Source organism: Coptis chinensis, chromosome 8 (genome assembly GCF_015680905.1).
Source record: "Coptis chinensis isolate HL-2020 chromosome 8, ASM1568090v1, whole genome shotgun sequence".
Taxonomy (NCBI): Eukaryota; Viridiplantae; Streptophyta; class Magnoliopsida; order Ranunculales; family Ranunculaceae; genus Coptis; species Coptis chinensis.
Genome location: NC_141463.1, coordinates 32582088 through 32601387, shown reverse-complemented (window position 1 = coordinate 32601387; position 19300 = coordinate 32582088). Strand labels below are relative to the sequence as shown.

The 19300-nt window shown below is 36.6% G+C and overlaps 2 protein-coding genes across 6 annotated transcripts; one reads left to right on the top strand and one right to left on the bottom strand.

Moving 5' to 3' along the window:
• Positions 1–109: 109 nt before the first annotated feature.
• Positions 110–19163, top strand: LOC147481151 (HAD-superfamily hydrolase, subfamily IG, 5'-nucleotidase). Of its 5 annotated transcripts, XR_015205304.1 has the most exons (19): positions 110–473; positions 1443–1540; positions 2670–2789; positions 4174–4263; positions 4611–4726; positions 5181–5280; positions 9176–9247; positions 9322–9369; positions 11051–11128; positions 11207–11326; positions 11841–11946; positions 13895–14058; positions 14627–14761; positions 15362–15492; positions 15872–15934; positions 16642–16720; positions 16812–16977; positions 17626–18270; positions 18557–19163. XR_015205304.1 is itself a non-coding variant. In XM_086578307.1 (17 exons), exons 1-17 carry the CDS (start codon positions 191–193, stop codon positions 16875–16877), a joined length of 1869 nt encoding a protein of 622 aa, XP_086434433.1. In that variant the 5' UTR covers positions 110–190; the 3' UTR covers positions 16878–17222. The 5 variants fall into 5 exon arrangements, 2 of the variants coding, with proteins under 2 accessions (XP_086434433.1, XP_086434434.1); XR_015205305.1 differs by lacking the exon at positions 17626–18270; XR_015205306.1 differs by lacking the exons at positions 17626–18270; positions 18557–19163 and adding an exon at positions 17065–17222.
• On the bottom strand, positions 17388–19015 carry LOC147481152 (HXXXD-type acyl-transferase family protein). Its single transcript, XM_086578309.1, has 2 exons — positions 18563–19015; positions 17388–18406 (listed from the first exon to the last, which is right to left on the bottom strand). The coding sequence occupies exons 1-2, from the start codon at positions 19013–19015 to the stop codon at positions 17534–17536; spliced, it is 1326 nt and encodes a 441-aa protein (XP_086434435.1). The 3' UTR covers positions 17388–17533.
• Positions 19164–19300: the final 137 nt, after the last annotated feature.

The following is a 19300-nucleotide window of genomic DNA, read 5'->3' as shown; positions in this document are numbered from 1 at the left end:
GCGGCTACGGCAGTATGGCCCAGTTGAAAAGCTTAGTGGGTTTCCCAAATGGGCTTAGTCGAGGCCCATTATGTTTGATATAATACTAGAACTTTTTCCACTGAATCCTATCTCTACAGTCTACAGTCTACAGTCTACAGTCTAATAACAAAGATTTTAGCTTAAACCTTAAAACCACTCACTCAAGGAAATGGCCTTTACTGAATCTTTAACTAAATCTTCAACGCCAACAACTCAATATTCAGTTTTAACGAATGCCCATGTTAAATATTCTGGTTTTAAGGCTATTAATAATGTGGGATTCTGTAGTAAAAGAAAGACACTTGGGATTTGTTGTTGTACAGTTGATGAGAAAATGGTTAGTGGTGGGGAAGTTTTTTCTGTTACTTCTTCTAGCAAGTCTGATGTTGATTACCTTGGAGAGAGTACTAAAGGAGATTTGAATGTTAAGCAAGAACATATGGATGCTTTTGGTAACTGCTCTTTTTTACTTTTCATTGCACTATTTTTTATTTTTAATAGTGTTCATGGTTTATTTGTGCAATTGAAAAAATAAATTTGAGAATACGTTTGATCAACTTATTTGCTATATGTATTATTATAATTTCAAGAATTAGTAGTCTGAAAACACGCACAAAGCCATAAACTCATTGGGTTTGGACTGGAATTGTAAAGATTTTTGGTACATGTATATATGTGAATGCTTGTTGATGAATGTATGTGATTCAAAAGCGTTTAGTTCATAGTTTTTTCAATATTAACAACATTTTATCATTGGATACTATTTGTGGAGTATGGAATACTTTAAAATGTTGAACGATGTCTTCTTCAACTTCTTAGGACTAATGAGTACTTTCTACCTTGATGCTTTTCTTGGTTTATCGACTAGTGATAGCTAGTACCTAGCAAACATCAAGTAGTATGTACATACTTTCTGTGTTAACCAGAAGACGCTCTGGGAGAAGGACTGTCGCTTCAGTTTTAAGGACCATTAGTAATTTTTCTGGTATAATATGGACGTCTGATTTTAGATATTTCAGTATGCCCATGGCGCCATAGTGCTCACTTCACTAGCAACAGGAAATAAGTATTTCAATATAACATGGCTCCATAGTGACCCTTTTCATGTGTTATTTGTTGATTAAGTAACTCTGCATATTTGAACGCTAGTAGTATGTCATTATGTTAAGCACATTGGTTAAGCATAGATTATTGATTGGATAATAAGGAAATGCTTGTCACACAGGCCCATTGCTACAGGGTTTAATTATTTATATTGGTATAGTAACTGCTTCTTTTGCACAGCACAAGTGTGGTCAAATTTAGATTATTTTACAGCATACACATGCTTTATCATGAACACACGCAAACAGCACACATGGATATTTGTTTGTTTCTGTATGAAATTAGTTTTTGATTTTAGTTTTTGTCTTCCTCTGTAGGTATTGATGGACAGGCGACTTTGGAAGGTCCAATTGAGGAGATAGCAAGGATTGAGGCAAAAGAAGCTGAGGCATTACTTTCTGACTTGGGAATACCGGTATATCCAAACACATTTCTTTCATACCTTTGTTAGTCCATATGAGTTGCGTCTGTTTTCACTGTCTCAGATCTTGGTCAAGAAAATGACATCCTGTTGAATCGTTAGTGTTAGTTGTTTAGTTTTGATCAGGATAATGATCACTCAAAGAGGGGACAGACTTAATAAATGACCTGGATCTTCTTTTGTGTCTTTTTCTTATTTCTTATATAACAAATATATAAATATGTCCTGTTATTGCTCAGAAGAGATGTTCTTATCTTCCATAAATAGAGCTATAAAGACCTTTTGACCACAATTTATTAAGTGGGAGATTTATTTGAGGAACTTTACAAGAGGAGGTGGGTTTGGGACAAAAAAGGTTGGATCATCTACTGTTACATGTCCAACAACTTATGTGTTTGAGATTTAGTCTTTACATTTTTTGTAACAAGCATTGAAATTGGGTGCCTCCATTAAACGTCAGGGAGACATAAGCTAAGTGGCTGCTGGAGCCTCTTCCAAATGCTAGTTTATGAACATTATTGAAATAAAGGAACTCGGGGGGTCTTTGAACAACAAGAAAGGGAGTTTTTATAAGAAAATTGCGGGGGAGGGGGGATTCAAGAAAACGCACTTTGAGTGCTTGTCCCTGCTTAATTTTTATTTTTATTTCCCCTACTTTTAGTTAAACAATGATCAATTAGATTAAAAAAAGAGTAAAGAAACATTGTTTTCATTTAGAGTCCGGGATAGTGTAGATCTACCATCTCTTGCCATAACATCGATCTCAATAGTAATGAATCCTAGCTTTTATGACGTTATAAAGAACCTCTCTAAACATTAGTAGCTTTATTAATAGATTTGAACGAAATATGGTCACAGATTTCCAAACTTGACCCATGACATAATGTTCCTCTGTTATGAGTTGATTTTCTCGGGCATGGTCATGCATGTCAAGTTTGGCAATTTTATCGTATGTTTGAAACTTATGTTACATCTAGTATCTTTAACCCACCATACTAGGAACTTATAGTCAGTTTATATCTATTTATATTTTATTTTATTGGCGAGCTTGATGGTGATTGCTTAATTTTCTTGATTAAGTATTTCTTCCATGTTTATAAACTGGTAATCTCGGTTTGTGTAGGATCCTTTCTCATCAAGATATTCACCACGTGGCATATTTTGTAGTCGAACTTTAAATCTTCGGTCAATCAGTGCTATCGGTTATGACATGGATTATACCCTGATTCATTATAATGTGATGGTAATCCTCGTCGCTTTTCTTTTATGTAATAGTTGTAATCTGTCCTCGAGTTTTATTTTTATAAATTGGCTTATTTTACTTCATTTTTCGTATTTACTTTGTAAGAGTGGTTTCTTATTGTTTTTTGTTTGTTGAGATGTTTGGTATAGTTCCATGTGGGATGTCTTGACCATTATGAGTATCCAACTTAGAACCAATTGGTGACTAGTAGGGAGGCACATGAACATTTATACTATATTGCAAGGCTTCAAATATCTCATGTGGGACTATAACAAGCATCTAAACACACCCCTCACATGTGGCATTACTTGAGCCTAACAAGTGGACAACACTTTTGGGTGACATAGAGTAAATAGGTCCTTTGGGCCAAACATAATAGCCTGCTCTGATACCATCTTCCACTCGTTGCCAATTGGTTTTGAGTTGGATGCCCAAATTTAAGATAGTTTCAAAGCTGACTGGTGTATCTGGTTAAAGGGCATGTTTACTTGATGTTACCCAAGTGACTTCTCGCCACTCCGCTCATAATCAATTGGTTTTAAGTTGCATGTTACTAAAGCTTAATAATATGGTATCAAAGTAGGCTATTCTCTGGCCCAAAAGGCCATGTACACCCTGTCACTCTTTTAACTATTTGTCCACAATTTTGGCTCAAGATATGCCACACGTGACGGAGTGTGTTAAGATTTATAATTCTACATCGATATCTAAAGCCTTGAGTGAAAAAAATAAAAAATAAAAAATAATAAAAAATAAAATAAAAAAACACCTGGACTGCTCCACTCATTGTCAATTGGTTTTGGATTGGATGCGCAAATTTAATACTATTTATAATGTACATTACTGATTGTTTAATTTAAGAATATGTGTCATCTTCAACTTAGGCCTGGCAAATTATGTTAGTAACTTATAAAAACAATACTTTGCTCCTTGTACCTTAGGATTACTTATGGAAATAGTTTTAAGGAGAAAATCTGTGCTGCAATTGATTAATGGACTATTTTGGTTTTACATATAACATATAACATATAACAAAAAACAATGTTTAGACTCTTGGTAGAATTGTTGAATGAGGTGTTGGCTGGAGTTTGTGTTTTCGTTATGTTCATTAGCGAAAAATTTATTAGTTGGATACTTAGATTCCATGCAATTTTTGTTGATTGATAATATTTACTATTGCTTCACCATAGTCATTTAGGTTTGCTACGACTTATCTGTAGAAAGATAGAAAAGAAATAGACAAGGTTGTAGTTGACTGCTTCAATTAAAATCATCTATTTTTCCTTTTGGCTGGCAAGCTTGAACTTAAGGTTGTTCTCTTCCATGCATGTAACTCGTTCGATGGTCAAATGAATCTATTTCAGAAGTGAGTTTGCATTTGCAGGCTTGGGAAGGGCGAGCCTATGATTATTGCATGGACAACTTAAAGAGCATGGGATTTCCAGTAGATGGACTTGAGTTTGACCCAAACTTGGTAAGATATTATCTAAAGTCTTCAAAGAGTTTAGAGGGTGTTTCTTTGAGTCTTTTGTAGCTAGGTGGGACCGTCTTATGTTCTTAGACATGGGGTAATGGTGTTTTTCTTGTTTTTTTTTCCTATATTGATTCATTTCTTGTAAATGTTTTTTATTTCGTTTTCTCTTGTTATGTAGGACATCTCAGCCTACTTCTCCTTTATTAATGAAATTTCACTTTACTGAGCAAAAAAAAAGTTTTATTTATACACACGTTTAGATGATCACACTTTTAACACGAATCCCATGTTTTCTAGAACTACTCTTATTGTGCTTTGAGAGAAGTTTAATCCTTTGCTCTTTGTAGGTTATTAGAGGCCTCATCATGGACAAGGAAAGAGGCAACTTGGTTAAGTCTGATCGATTTGGTTATGTGAAGAGGGCTATGCATGGCACGAGAATGCTAACCACTCGATCTGTAAGGTGTGTCTTGGGAGTACTAATGCATACATAGTTAGGTGAAGTCCGAGGTTATTTAATTACACCTTAAGGACAAAGTGTGAAAGACATATACAGTCATGCAAATGTACATAAGAAGGGTGGATAGGTTCAATGACTGGTGGGACCCATGTGGAAGGTCTCTTCATTTAGAATGTTCATCAATAAGATAGTTATATTGGATAACCTGTAATGCAACTGCAGTTAAAAGAGTTTATCTTTTACATGGTTAGAAATTTTGTTTAGGAATCTTCTATTGGTCTTGTGGGTATCCTAGATCTAAAGATCTTTGTCTGATTCTTCACATTGTATTTGTATACCAGATACTGCATCTTGTTTGGTATATTGTACCAATGACTAATCTCAGAGTCTTCAAACAATTGAATGTGAGATGTTTAATTCAGTATTCACTCTTACATTTCTAATGTGTGTATTGCAGTGAGATATACGGTAGGGAACTGGTGGATTTGCGTAAAGAGAGTCGATGGGAGTTCCTTAATACGCTTTTTTCCGTGTCTGAAGCAGTGGCCTTTATGCAGGTTCTCTGACGCTCTAATCTGAATTAGTGATTTGATACAAACCCTGTTTTGGAGTGTTTCAGTGTACTTGTTTCTTTTTGGGTACCTGCCTTCTTTTCCTCTCCCTTTTTTTGGAAAACAAAAAGATAATATATTAATCTAATAAAAAGGATTACATCAACACTTCAATTATAGCCAGTAGCTAATTTTTCAAGAACAATGCCCCACCCAATCACCCAATTAAGAACTGCAACTAACAACACCACAACCCACTTCCCACTCCGTAGACCAGACTACCTCTACCACTGCACCTTAGATATCATCTTCCTCCTTGGCCCATGTTCTATCTCTCCCTACTCATCTTCGGCTCTTCGCCAGCCCCCTCCCTTCTGTAGTATTCCTCTGACAGTTAGAGATCCAACATCTTGTCCTCAGTGTCTTAGAGATCATCGAAGACATCTTCATCGAACTCTTCTTCCCCAGCAATAGGCTGTTCGTTCTCCTGACTTACTCCCCCCCACCCCCTCTTAGGTTACCCTGCGGTGCCTTTATTTTTCCCTTACTTGTGCCAACGTTTGCATTCCACCTGTTTCCAAACTCGATAAGGCGGTTGTCTTCCTCCTAGCACCAAGTTTTTTAGTCGTTCCTCCACTTTCCTTGCCTCATGAAAATTAAAGAAAAAGTGTTCCTTGCCTCATTGAATGTTTGTCGAACTTTTCACTTAGATTCCATTTTACTGCTTGTCGAGATTTATCATAGGTGCAATTACGAAGTTGTATGTATTTGTCTATGAGGATTGCTAGCGTCCTACCTCTTTAAGGGGGTAGGACCATCCTAACCAACATACAGACAAAACGTATTAACTTGGTAATGTTTCAATCTGTGTTTTCAAATAAATGAATAAACAATTAGAAAGAAGACATCCATCTCTTCTTTCGTCTCTCTTTCGGTCTTTCTTCTTCTTTCTTCTCAATTCTCACTTCTCACCAAATCGGTACAATTAGCAAAATGGTCAACTGAACAACAAAACAAAATTGAACAAACTACCAACACACACAACAAGTTTAAATTCGTTAAGTTTAACAAGTTTAATTCATGGAAATAGAGTTTGGTTGAACTAAATTGAATTAACTTTCACTTGGTGGGGTTAACGTTTTCAAAGAAATATAGTTTGGGTCATTATTGGCAATGGCTAAAATATCCTAAGTATAATTCCAAAGTGTATCAATTTTCTTTTTGCACTAACCCCATTATACCAATGTCTCATGTTTATATTCCATGAAGAAGGAAACTAATGAAACCACTAGATTGAACTGACTCAACTAGAAGTAGCAAAATATTTGTGAGTTTGCGTCCCATTGGTCTTATTGGAAGTGCTTACAAAATCATTTCAAAGGTTCTCTCTATTAGGTTAAAAAAGGTGTTATCTTAGGTTAAAAAAGGTGTTATCTAGAGTGATCGCTCAAGAGCAAGGGGCATTTTGTTTTTGGATGACAAATTTTGGATGGGGTGTTAATTTCTAACGAGGCCATTGATGACAGGAAGAGGAGCGGTAACCCGGGCATCTTATGTAAAATCAATTTGGCTAAAGCATATGATCATGTGAACTGGGATTTTCTAGATTACATTATGATGCGTTAAGTGGAGGGGTTGGATAAGAAGATGTGTCTCCTCGGCCTTTTTTTCTATTCTCATAAACGGGTTGCCTGCGGGGTTTTTTAAGAGTTCTCGAGGTATAAGGCAGGGGGATCTTTTATCCCCGCTTCTTTTCCTCATGGTCGTGGAGGCTTTTGGTAAAATGATCGAGAGGGCTAATAGGTTAGGGTTTTTAGAGGGTTTTAGAGTTGGTAAGGACCAAGTTTTGATCTCTCATCTTCAGTTCGTGGGTGATACAGTGGTTTTTGTTGGGCAGGACTTAGAGCAAGTGAGGTATCTTAGGGGTATCCTATGCTATTTTGAGGCTGTATCGGGTCTTAAGGTGAATATGGCGAAGAGTACTATTTTTGGTGTGAGTGACGGGGATAATTTGGATCCTTTGGCGTCCTCTGTAGGTTGTAACATCGGAACTCTTCCCTCTAGATACTTGGGTCTTCCTTTGGGAGCTAGTTATAGATTGAGTTCTATTTGGGATTCAGTTATTGAGAGATTTAGTTGTAGGCTAGCTAGGTGGAAAGAACGTTTTTTGTCTAAAGGCAATCGAGTGATCTTGATTAAAAACATTTTTTCCAGTCTTCCTATATATTATGTCCCTTTTCCACATGCCTAAGAGTGTTGTTGCTAAATTGGAGGCTATTATTAGAAATTTTCTTTGGGATGACAGTGAGGAGAGGCATAGGTTTCATTTGGTTAGGTGGAAGGTGTGTCGTTCTAGACAAGAAGGTGGTTTAGGTATTAGAAGCTTACGAGAGTTTAATCTTGCTTTGCTAGGTAAATGGCTTTGGAGGTTCGGGGAGGAAAGAGATAGCCTTTGGAGGAAAGTGATTGTGTCTAGGTTTGGAGAACATGGTTTGGGGTGGAAGAGTAGTCATGTGGCCATATCATATGGTTGTGGTATTTGGAAAGGCGTTCAGAGAGTGGGAGAGGCGTTCTACAAACATTTTAGATTTGTTTTAGGCAAAGGTGATAGCATCTGTTTTTGGGAGGATATATAACTAGACGAGAGGCCTCTGTCACACGTTTTTCCTAGATTATATGCCGTTTCTGATTTAAGGGACCTGCCAGTTCGATCATTCATGAGGGAACACAATGGTTTTATTGTTTGGGACCTGGGTATTCATATTGCTCTCTCTTACAGAGATATAGTGAGTGTGGCTGCTCTCATGATGATGTTAGACTCTATTCCTTCCGTGAGACCGGACAGAGATAAGAGGCTCTGGTCTATTGACAAGAAAGGGAGATTTTCTTCTAGATCTTTTTACTTTAAGTTTCGTTCACTAATCTCTTGTCATGATCTTAATGCCCTTCCTAAATTTCCTAGTCATATTATCTGGAGTTCTAAAGTTCCGTCAAAAGTTGCATTTTTTGTTTGGTGTGCATTTCTTGGTAAAATCTTGACTATTGACAGTCTCAGAAAAAGACATGTCAAAGAAGTTTTTGTCAACTTTTGTCCGTTGTGTTTAAGAGATGGGGAGTCTGTGAATCATATTCTTTTGCTTTGTCATTTTTCATGGCAGGTTTGGTGTCATTTTATTCTAGAGTCGGGGTTTCTTGGGTTTGTCCGGTTTCGGTGACGATGTTATTAGCCTCATGGGACTTGAGAGTCCACTTTGAGAAGGGGAGACGACTTTGGAGCATGTTGCCTTTTGCGATTCTGTGGGGTATTTGGTTGGAGAGGAATCAGAGACACTTTGAGGGAGCAACAACGCCTATGGAGAAAGTTGTGCTTGCAATCAAAGCTCTTTTATGTTTATGGTCAAAGATGCATATTGAGACACGAGACATACCTTTTGAGGCGTTTGCGTTTCGATGGGAGTCCATAATGAGATGATCGGGCTAAGAGACTTGTCACTTTATGTTTTTTCATTTCTTTTCTTTTCTATATGTATGTAATGGAGGATATCTCATCCTTATGTATCTATCTTTAATTATATTAATAAAATTATACTTTACCGATAAAAAAAAAAAAAAATACGTGTTGTATACAATTTCAAACTAGGGTTTCTTCTATATCCTAAAAAAGACAAAGAAAATGAACATTAAAGATATTGTCACATAGAACATCATCATTTTTCATTCTTGTTATAAACAGCTATCACATTGTTTCAAATGATTATATGCATTATTCCGGGTCCAAGAATCCCAATTGTTTGGTTCTAAGTCAGTTGAAAGCGTTTATACCCTTTTACTAACCATACTTCAAGTACTTCCACATGCATTTTCTGTATTTTTGTACAATTATTTGGTCTCTCTTTTTCAGATGGTTGACAGATTGGATGGAGGGGCTATACCAGCAGAACTTGGTAGACTTGATTATAAAGGGCTTTACAAGGCAATATATCCCATGATTTACCTTGTCATACTGGTCTGAGCTTTAAATGACTAATGTTTGACGTGGGTTTTCAGGCTGTTGGGAAGGCTCTTTTCAGAGCTCATGTAGAAGGTCAGCTTAAGGTAACCAGGACATCCACATGTTTTGTACTCGAAAAAAAATCTCTCAAAACCATTTCTATATTAGAGTTCTGTTACGAGACATACCAGAGATTTCAACACTGGTATTCTTGTATGTGCCGAAATTTCTGAAATGTCATTGATGTTTCGGGGGGAAATTTTCTTTTTCAGCCTTTTGAAATTATAGCCAATTAGAGATTCAAACTACACACCGTTCACTTTTATTAGCACATCTGATTGAACACTTGAGAGTGAAATATCTGAAGGCAGGTTCATTGTATTGATACTTTTGGGTTTTTGATTTTTACTTTTATTCTGAGACGTAAATAGGAAGTTGGAACTTAAAGATTAAACTCCAAGTGAAAAGCTTTTTTAGTTGAGAAGGTCTGGTTTGAGCTGAAGTGAAATTAAAGGCTTTTGCCCAATCTTTTGCACAACATTTTAGTACATAAAGTTATACCCATAACCTGTACTAACATTATAAAATGACAAAATCATCATCGGAAAGTCATTGTTGAATAGCTGTGGACGGTTTTGCATATTTGTTGCTTAGAGGAATGAATTATAAGCAGTGCGTCACAGACTTACTCCATTTCAGACATTACTTTACCTATACAAGTTGCACAGTAATTTGATGTGGCATCTGTGCAGAGTGCAATAATACCTAGATAATTATATACTCATTCCAGATTTCTGGACAAATTCATGTAGATTTAAACTGGTAGAAGCAACAGATTAACGAAAATCTACACTTTTACTAGTAAATCAAAACCCTAAATAAAAGCTCTCTTTATTTCTTCTATAAAATTCAATAACATCAACTGAAAACACCAAAGCCTAAATAACCCTAATCGTTATTATCTTTTTATAACTTAGGTTTCTTGCTAGCCAAGAGACCAACTCAAACAAGGAAACTAACTAAACCAAAAATAGATAATACTGGAAATAAAATAAGTTAACGGGCCCATGATGGGCTCACTAGCAGCATCATCGACTAATACATATCCCGTAGAAGCATTTAGAGGTTATAGCTCATGCCGGTCAGATACTGGCAAAGGTTATAGCTCACACAGTTACATGGTCCATATGGTTGGAACACAATCGTCAAACTTTCGACGATGAGTCTAGGGATGTCCAACAGCTTATCGTCAAATGTAAAACTCCTATGTGGGCATGGGTGTCTTTCTTACCTAGTGTTAGAGGTTCGAAATTGGAAGACCTCATTTTTAGATGGGAGTCTGTGGTTGAGGGGTAGCATTTATATGTAATTCTAGTAGTGTGAACCTCTCACACTACATCTTCATTATTATTAATATAAAATATTGTTTTGCTGATAAAAAAAAAAAGAAGCATTTAGATGCTCACACATCATATGACCATGGAACGCCTTTTAATTGGCATGGCGAGAACCATGCGCACTATGCTCTGCTTCACAAATTAAATCACTAATATTGTTTGCACACCATTTTAATTGACAAAAGTGTACAAACCTTTATTAACTTTATAATATGAAGAATGTGGTTATTGCATTGAATTGAATTGCTGTGTATGGTTATGGCATAGCAATGTGGCAATGTGCTATAAGCAATGAGTCATAGGCTTACCATATTCCGAACTCAACTCTACTTTTACAAGTCACAACTCACAACTCACAAGTCTAATTTGATGTGTGGCATATGTGCAGAGTGAGATCATGTCTAATCCGGAACGTTTTGTAGAGCCTGATCCAAAGCTTCCACTTGCACTTTTGGATCAAAAGGAGGTATTTGCTATAACTCATTATAGTTAATATGTCAAATCATTGTTCTCGTCATTATTTCATGTAGATGTCTTTCATCAGGCTGGTAAGAGGCTGCTGCTTATCACCAATTCAGATTATCATTATACAGATAAAATGATGCAGCATTCCTTCAATAAATTTCTTCCCAATGATATGGAATGGCGTGAGCTCTTTGACATAGTAAGTCTGTCATATCTGGCTATGAACTTTTTTAAAAATTTAACAATCTCGTCCTTTTATTTTAAACGCTGTTTGCTTAATTCCTTTGCACTTAACTTTTCAGTGATGACTGCTACATTTGAAACTAAGATTGGAATGAGCTGACAGCCCTTGATAACATAGTACCCAATCACTGTTACTGAGATTCTTGAATTACAAATCTTTCATGAGCATTTGTATCACACTTTTTTCCCCCTGTTAAATAAAGAAGGAAAAATATGTGGAATCATAGCATCTATAGGCAATATTAGTACCCCAATATGGGGGTAGATTGCATTTTTCAGAGAAATAAACTATGTGTAAAATTGTCTGATGTGTAAATATCTGTAAGATGTTGACTAAGATCCTTGTAAAAGCTGATGTAAAATTGAAAGAAATAATGTAGGAATGTAAGATATTGGCAAGATTATAAGTGTTCTAGCAAATCGTAAGGCACTTGTCAGTACATTTATGTGATCTAGCTCTTCTTGGCCAGGTCATAGTGTCAGCAAATAAGCCGGAATTCTTCCAGATGTCCCATCCCATGTATGAGGTTGTTACAAGCGAGGGTTTGATGCGACCATGCTTCAAGGCCCGGTCAGGTTATTTTTCCTTTTGGTTCACTTTATTCTCAACCATACATCATACTAGTGACATCCCCAATATGTAAAATATACTAATTGCAGACTGTCTAATATATTTTTGGTTTAAATTTAAGTTTCCGTGCATAAAGAAGGTGGTACTGGTTGATAACGGTGTCTGGTAGTGGTTGCTTGTAAGGCATCAACAGTTGGAGAAGTGTTAGTCATGGAGTTCAATATCCGAGTAACACTTTCTCTTTGAGTCTTTTACCGTTACATCATTCGACTCTCATGTGCTATTGTGTGATTGACACCAACCTTTATAAGTAATGGGTGGTAAGACATATCGAAAAACATAGAAATGGGAAGTCATTGATGATAAGAAAGCAAGGAATGAGATACATATTCTTAGGGTTTTTCTGGCATATATATTGTAATAAACTAATACTTGGTTTATGGCGTTTCAAACTTCGGAAGTTTCATGTGGAACCTTTCTTTGAGAAACTTTCTTTCTTTTTTTTTTTTTGAACAGTAAGATGTGATGTGTATATAATATATAATTAAAATGTCAAACTTCGTAAGATTAAATATCCCACTCAAATACAACAGATGGAAAAAAAAATACAAGATCGATACTAGAAAACGCTACAACTGTGAGAGAAAACGTTTTTTTCTTTGAGAAATTGCTTGAATGTTTCGAAGTCTATTATTTATTCCATTATTGTTATGTCCCTGATGAATCTTATGTAGCACCCTACTGAAACACGGACACTCCTCTAAGGGCAACGTATCCGTGTCGGACACATAACCGACACTCCCCAATATGCCTTTGACACGTGTCGGATACTCGATTTGGAGTATCGGATTTATTAATTAATTTATAGAATTTCCGACACTCCATGGACACGCTGGGGACACACAGGGGACACTTATACATTTTACTATAAATTTTTAAAAAATGAGTAAAATACTTAAAAGAAGACATGACTTGGTAGGGGTTTTATTTCACTCTTGAAATGAGGCACAATGCACAACCGCACACTTTTGATGATTGCCAAGTCCTTTTTAAGTTTTCATATATATTTGTTATGAATCTTCTGTAATTGTTATTTCTTTCGTTGGCATTAGCTTACATTTTTGGACATGTATGTTGTTGTTTAATCTTTTAGAGATAGACATGTTCAAGACTAGTTTTCATATTTTGATTTAAACTTAGTGGAGAGGGTTAAATTTCATGACGTATCCATATATATATATATAATTTTTTCTTTGCCGTGTCCATGACGTATCCGTGTCCTACTTTTTTGAATGATGTCGTGTCCGCATATCTGTGTCGCGTGTCGGTGTCCGTGATTCATAGTCACCCTAGTGCTTGTATATATGCCCTATGAAGCACCAATACATCCCTAAGGGTGAAGTATCTGTGTTTGATACGTGTCCGACACGGATACGCCCTAATACGCGTCCGATACGTGTCAGATACGCGATTTGGAGTATCCGATTTTATAATTAATTTTTTAATTTCCGACACGCGGGGGACAGGAATCTCACACATACAAGAAATTTTTTTGGAACTTCAACAAAAAAAAACAAGTGAAATAAAATCCAAGTTAAGAAGAGATGCAAGAGAAGAAAGATGAAGTGAATCCAAGTTATACATGTAAGTTGCTGCTTAATGTGTTTGAATTGGTCATTTTATGAAGTAGAATTGCCATTTTAATTTGAATTTGTTGAAAAATGCTCAATTATATAATATTTATATATATATTATTCAAACGTGTCAATGACGTATCCATGTCCGCATATCCGCGTCATGTCGTATCCGTGTCGCGTATCAGTATCCGTGCTTCCTAGTATATGCCTTATTGTAGGTAGCTCATCTAATGGTCATGCAATGCACTAGTACAATGTATATACTGCTAGTTTGTCTAATAGACATCGTTTCAACACTCATTCATTTGTTTTAAAGGGGGCTTGTATTCGGGTGGAAGTGCTCAAATGATCGAGAGTTCCTTGAAGATCCATGGAGATGAAATCTTATATGTTGGTGATCATATTTACACGGATGTGAGCCAATCAAAAGTTCATCTACGTTGGAGGACAGCACTGATTTGTAGAGAACTGGAAGAAGAGGTCAGCGTGTACCTGTTCATTCTGTATACAACCCTTTCCCCGTTATATCCAATACTTGATTCATAGTTGGTTGCTTAAAATGTCACGAAATTTCATAATATCTGCTGGAACTTCAGGTAACCTTTGTCCAAATTTTCATTAGTTTCCACGTTATAACGGAATTTCGGCCACTTAATGTAGAAAATCATTATCAATTCCAGTTTTGAGTATACCAAAATAGCATTTTGTACCCTTAATGGTGTCATTAAAGAAAGTACCATTGATGTTTTTACTGGGCAATCATTACTTGCATGTGATGCTTCGTCCTGACTCTTAGTGTAGATGTAATGTCAGACCATAAACGTTTGCTGGAAATACTATAATTAAACTACAGGACATAGGTAAATGGAGAATGAATCGAAATAATTTGATACTTAATCAAGTCCAAATCATGAATGCTAGGAATGGTAATGAATTAGAATTAGCTTTGCTGTTCATGGTATCTCTAATACTTGGTATTAGTTTCTCTTTTTGGTACTTGGTTGTTGAGACAGAGGTTTGTATTTTGTCCTTAAATTTCCAACTGCAGTATATAGCTCTGATCCGTGGTCGAGGTCACCGAGCAGCACTTATAGAGCTTATAAATCAAAAAGAAGTTGTAGGTGACCTTTTTAATCAACTCCGTCTAGCTCTACAACGAAGAACTAAAGGTCGGCCAGCTCAGGTATTATATTCGTGGTCATAACATGTTGTAGATGTAATTTTCTATACATATTCTAGTTTATATATATATATATATCATGATGATATTGAATTCTTAATAATTAGTACTGCTATACTTGTTTCACTCACCAATTCGATCTAGTCTTTATTTATTTATTTTTATTAATTTTCTTACTAGTAGCTATAGTTGCTAACTCTTCTTCCTTACTAGTTTTAAGATTCCACATAATAGCCTGTGCTTACCCCATTCCATATTTTGGAAGGAGCGCAGTTAGGGTGTTGTGTTCTTTACAGATTTAGAGAGAACATGTAATACAATTGTAATGACAGCACTAAGCTGCAATGTAGTATGATACCGGTTTTTCTCTATGTCGCTTGTAGTTCAGGGGAAGTTTGAGAAGTATAATGAGAATCTTGTGCTTCCTTTTACAAGGTGTGACGTTTGTTTCATCAGATTTTGAACAAGTTGATATATTTTAAGAAAAATGAGATGGGCATGGGATAAATTTGCAGTGACTCTTATTTATTATTGGAATTCAGTTCTCATACTCTGTGATCCTATATCTATTGTGGGTTTCATTTTGTTGATCCGTTTTTTTAGAGCCTTGCTGCAACAAATATGGATGATCAAGAGCTAACGGAAAGCATGCAAAAACTTCTTATTGTCATGCAAAGGCTGGACCAGAAAATAGGTCCCATGTTAGAAGCAGATGGAGAGGACTTCAACAAAAGGTAAGATGGGAAACTTTATTGCTTTGAGAGCTGATATGACTGGGTGTGTCTTGACTTCATGACATGTTAGCTTAGCAGATTGCTAAATTGTATAGTTTTCTCTGTCATCCATAGATTAGGGAAACTTATATGAATATGAGAATTCTCATATTTCAAGCTGAAAGAGACCTAATAGCACTTTGATTTGTCTAAGAGTTAGATAATTCTGATCAAGACCCTAAATCATTTAATTGGAATTCCATCTGTTCCTTCTGCGGTTAGATTGTACATTGAGACATTGTTTTTCCTTCAATTGGTTACTCCAGTTAAAATGATTCAGTCGCATGATCCACCGAAGGAGTTTTAGAATACCTGTACTGACTTTTTTTGTGTCTTCCAGGTGGGGTTATCTATCCCGTGCAGGTCTTTGGGATAAGAGTCACTTGACAAGACAGATTGAGAAGTATGTTCCTTGTTTCTAAATTTCAGAGGATTTCTTATCAATTGTTATTGTCATAACAAAAACTTTGTATTCCTCTGTTATTGTTTATATGGACTACTTAAACTTTTGTGTTCCTTGAGGTAAAGCACACAAACTATTTTGAAAGCAGAAGATCATCTGATCCAAAAAAATTACGAATCCTGGTTCTTTTGAACGCAGACCATGTATGTCTGTTTTAAGAAAATAAACCTGCCATTAGACACAGGATTTGTTCAAAAGTATTAGAATTCCAGTTGGGATTCAGTGTCCTTGTGTAGGTTCCCTAGTCAATTTCTTGGCACCCTATACTGTAGATTGTATTATAGTTATTGAAAGAGAGGCATCTCTAAGATTGTAGGTCACAAAGCTCAAAGATTCATAGATTATGATCTTGCTATTTTTCTCCGGAGTAGCAGGATATGGCCATTCTCTCTATCTCTCTCTCTCTATATATATATTGGAGTCTATTTACAAATGCTGTATAAATAGATTTCTTGGTATTTCATCAACACAGTTTTATGTATGCTTTCAGAAGGTCAATATAAATAGATATTATCAAAGCCAACTTTTTTTAGAAAAAAGTAAACACAGGTTTATTAGTAATGTCTAACTGGCACGTCTCCTAGATATGGCATGTAATTGTGTATTTCATATTTGTTTTGTTATGACATTTATTTTTTTAATTGCAGATACGCTGATATATATACTTCTAGGGTGTCAAATTTCCTACACTATACACCATTCATGTACTTCCGCTCACAGGAACAGGTTAGTAAATTCGGACTGTTTTGTTTATCAAATTCTTAGAGTTTTCTTTACACTAAATTATACTTTGGGTATGCGTTTTTTCTTGTTGCAGATGCTCGCTCACGATTCATACTGTTATTCCCCGCCATATCCTAATGGCTTCACTGTTGATGAATGAACAAGGCCCCTTCCTTGTAATTTAGCTGTGGTAAGGACCACAAGGGGAATGCAGAAAAAGGGACGGGATGTGTGGTATATATTGCAGGTCGTGGAATCTGGTATGGTAGCAAAATAATTATTTATTTTGGGTTCTCCAGCTTCTAAAATCTCTTTTTTTTCGTAATTTGGGTTTTTGCATATGAAAGAAACAAGCATTGCATGCCATTAGTGTTCAGGTGGTTCTCCAGGATATGTAGAAGACAAATATACCCTAATGCATTTATGTTTTGGGTATCTGCCTTCCCTCATTATGTAAAAGATGATTGTTTTTATAGCAGATCAACAACGAATATTCTGTCATAAATTCTATCAGGAGTTACTTTACCTTTTTAAACTACACTAAAGATTGCAACTTTCATGCTTTATTTTTTTGATGTGTATGCCTTTTCTTATATGCGTAGTGCATAATGAGGTCCATTAAAATATAGGTATCTTTGAAAACTGGTATTTAGAAAATATCCACACTAAGTGACCCTAAGATGCCGATATATTGTGATGCATCGCTTAAGTATCATGTATCAGGATTTTCAAAAGCTGATAAATAAAGTAAATATATCGGGATACATCGCGGCATTTTTTACTATTGGTTAGACGTGTCACTTATAAAAATAGCTATTATGATTGGTTCATCATCTGATCTAGAAAGGATGGTAGGTGTGCACTGTGGACACACCACGTCATTAAGCGAGTACCCTTCTTTGGTGTAGGTGGGGATCCTACAAGGCTAACTGGCATTATGCTGGAGGCTTGTATTGGCAAAACATGGAGCGGGTGACCCCACCCGTAGTCGATCTGATTGAACCCTAAACGACTCCATTCTGATATGAATAGTGTTGTGTATTCGAGTGGGGAGGCAAAAGCATCCTCACTGTCATCCAACTGATCATTCTTCAGCCAATTTCTGAACGTAGTTGGAAGTCTCGCCTTTGCTTCTCTAATAAGTTTCACAGCCTGTGCATTTGAGGCTTCTACAAGCCATCCACTTGAAATTGTGACTGTCACTGGAAAGAAACAGTTTCCGTAGAAGCCTTCTGGCAGTGGTGGGTCCAAGAACTGGCGTGTATTAGCGAAGAATACTAACTTGACACTAGTGTCTGTTTCCAAGCGGATGGCTCGAGTTCGATGGCGCCACAGACTGGCAGCTACGACGTCGAAAGTGGAGCAATATTTCCCAGTCAACTCTAAGAACTCGTTCTTGAGCCAGTAGATTTGGTCAATAGAAATGTCAAAAGAGGCATGCTCTAGTTGGTCGCTTGGGCTGAGTGGAGATGGAGGTGGAAGTGATAGTTTTGGCTCTCTTAAGGCGTGGGCCAGCCATGCAGGAGCAGGGATAGTTTCTCTGTGCCACACAGGTAAAGTTCTGTGATGCGTAAAACCTCTAGCAAACTCACCAACTGTGTTTAGAAACTGCGCAGCCCCAAGGCCATCGCAAACACTGTGGCAGAATGTGACACCGATCACGAACCCTTCACATGTGAAATGAGTCACCTGCAAATAATAATAAAAAAAATCAATGCTAAGATTTTTGCTTGTTTCTCATTAATATAGTGTCCTATTGATTAAGTCTATGTGTATGTTGGCCAAATCCGTTTTAAAATATGACAGAGCTGCAAATTTTGAAAGTTTTCACTATTACAGAAGTACCTGAATTTGCACGAGCGGATCTAAGCTACAGGTTTCAGGTGGTGGGGTTGGCAGGAGATTATCATTTGGAATCATGGGAACATTATCTAAGTACTTAACAGATTCAAGGCTGCAATCTGTGAAAGCATCGACAAACCACACTCCTTCTCCACTACAATAAATCTGAAGATCGCCATAAGGTGATTCTTTCAATCTTCCTGCAAGAGGATAATATGGAACCAATGCTTTGGACAAGGCTTCCCGTATGACCCTGGCAGTTTCATGTCCATGCCTGAAGACATGAAGTGTCTGAACGTTGAGTCGTAGGTTTGGCAATCTATCAATCACAGAGAGATTGAGAGTGCCAGATGGTGTAGACTCAGATGGCTGAACTATTACTCCAGTTGATCTGGTAACAGTGAAAGTCATGGCTTTAAGCTGGGGTGACAGTGGAAGTACTTGGCAAGCATGCATATATATAAACTTTTCTTTTGCTCCGTCTTGTTCAGCTTACGTACTTTTTAAATTACTTTTAGAAGCACAACTAACAGGGCCTTACTACAACCTATATGAAGTTTAGCATGCTTAGCTTGCAAGCTTAGATTCAATAAGTTTGGTCATAGCACATTGGCAATACGATAACTTGGCCTGGATATGGATTCACTCCTGCAAGCTGACTCAGTTAGGTGATGTGGTTACTTTATATTTACTTGTAGAATGTCCAGGTTTGAACAGGTCTGCATGATAACCACTATTACT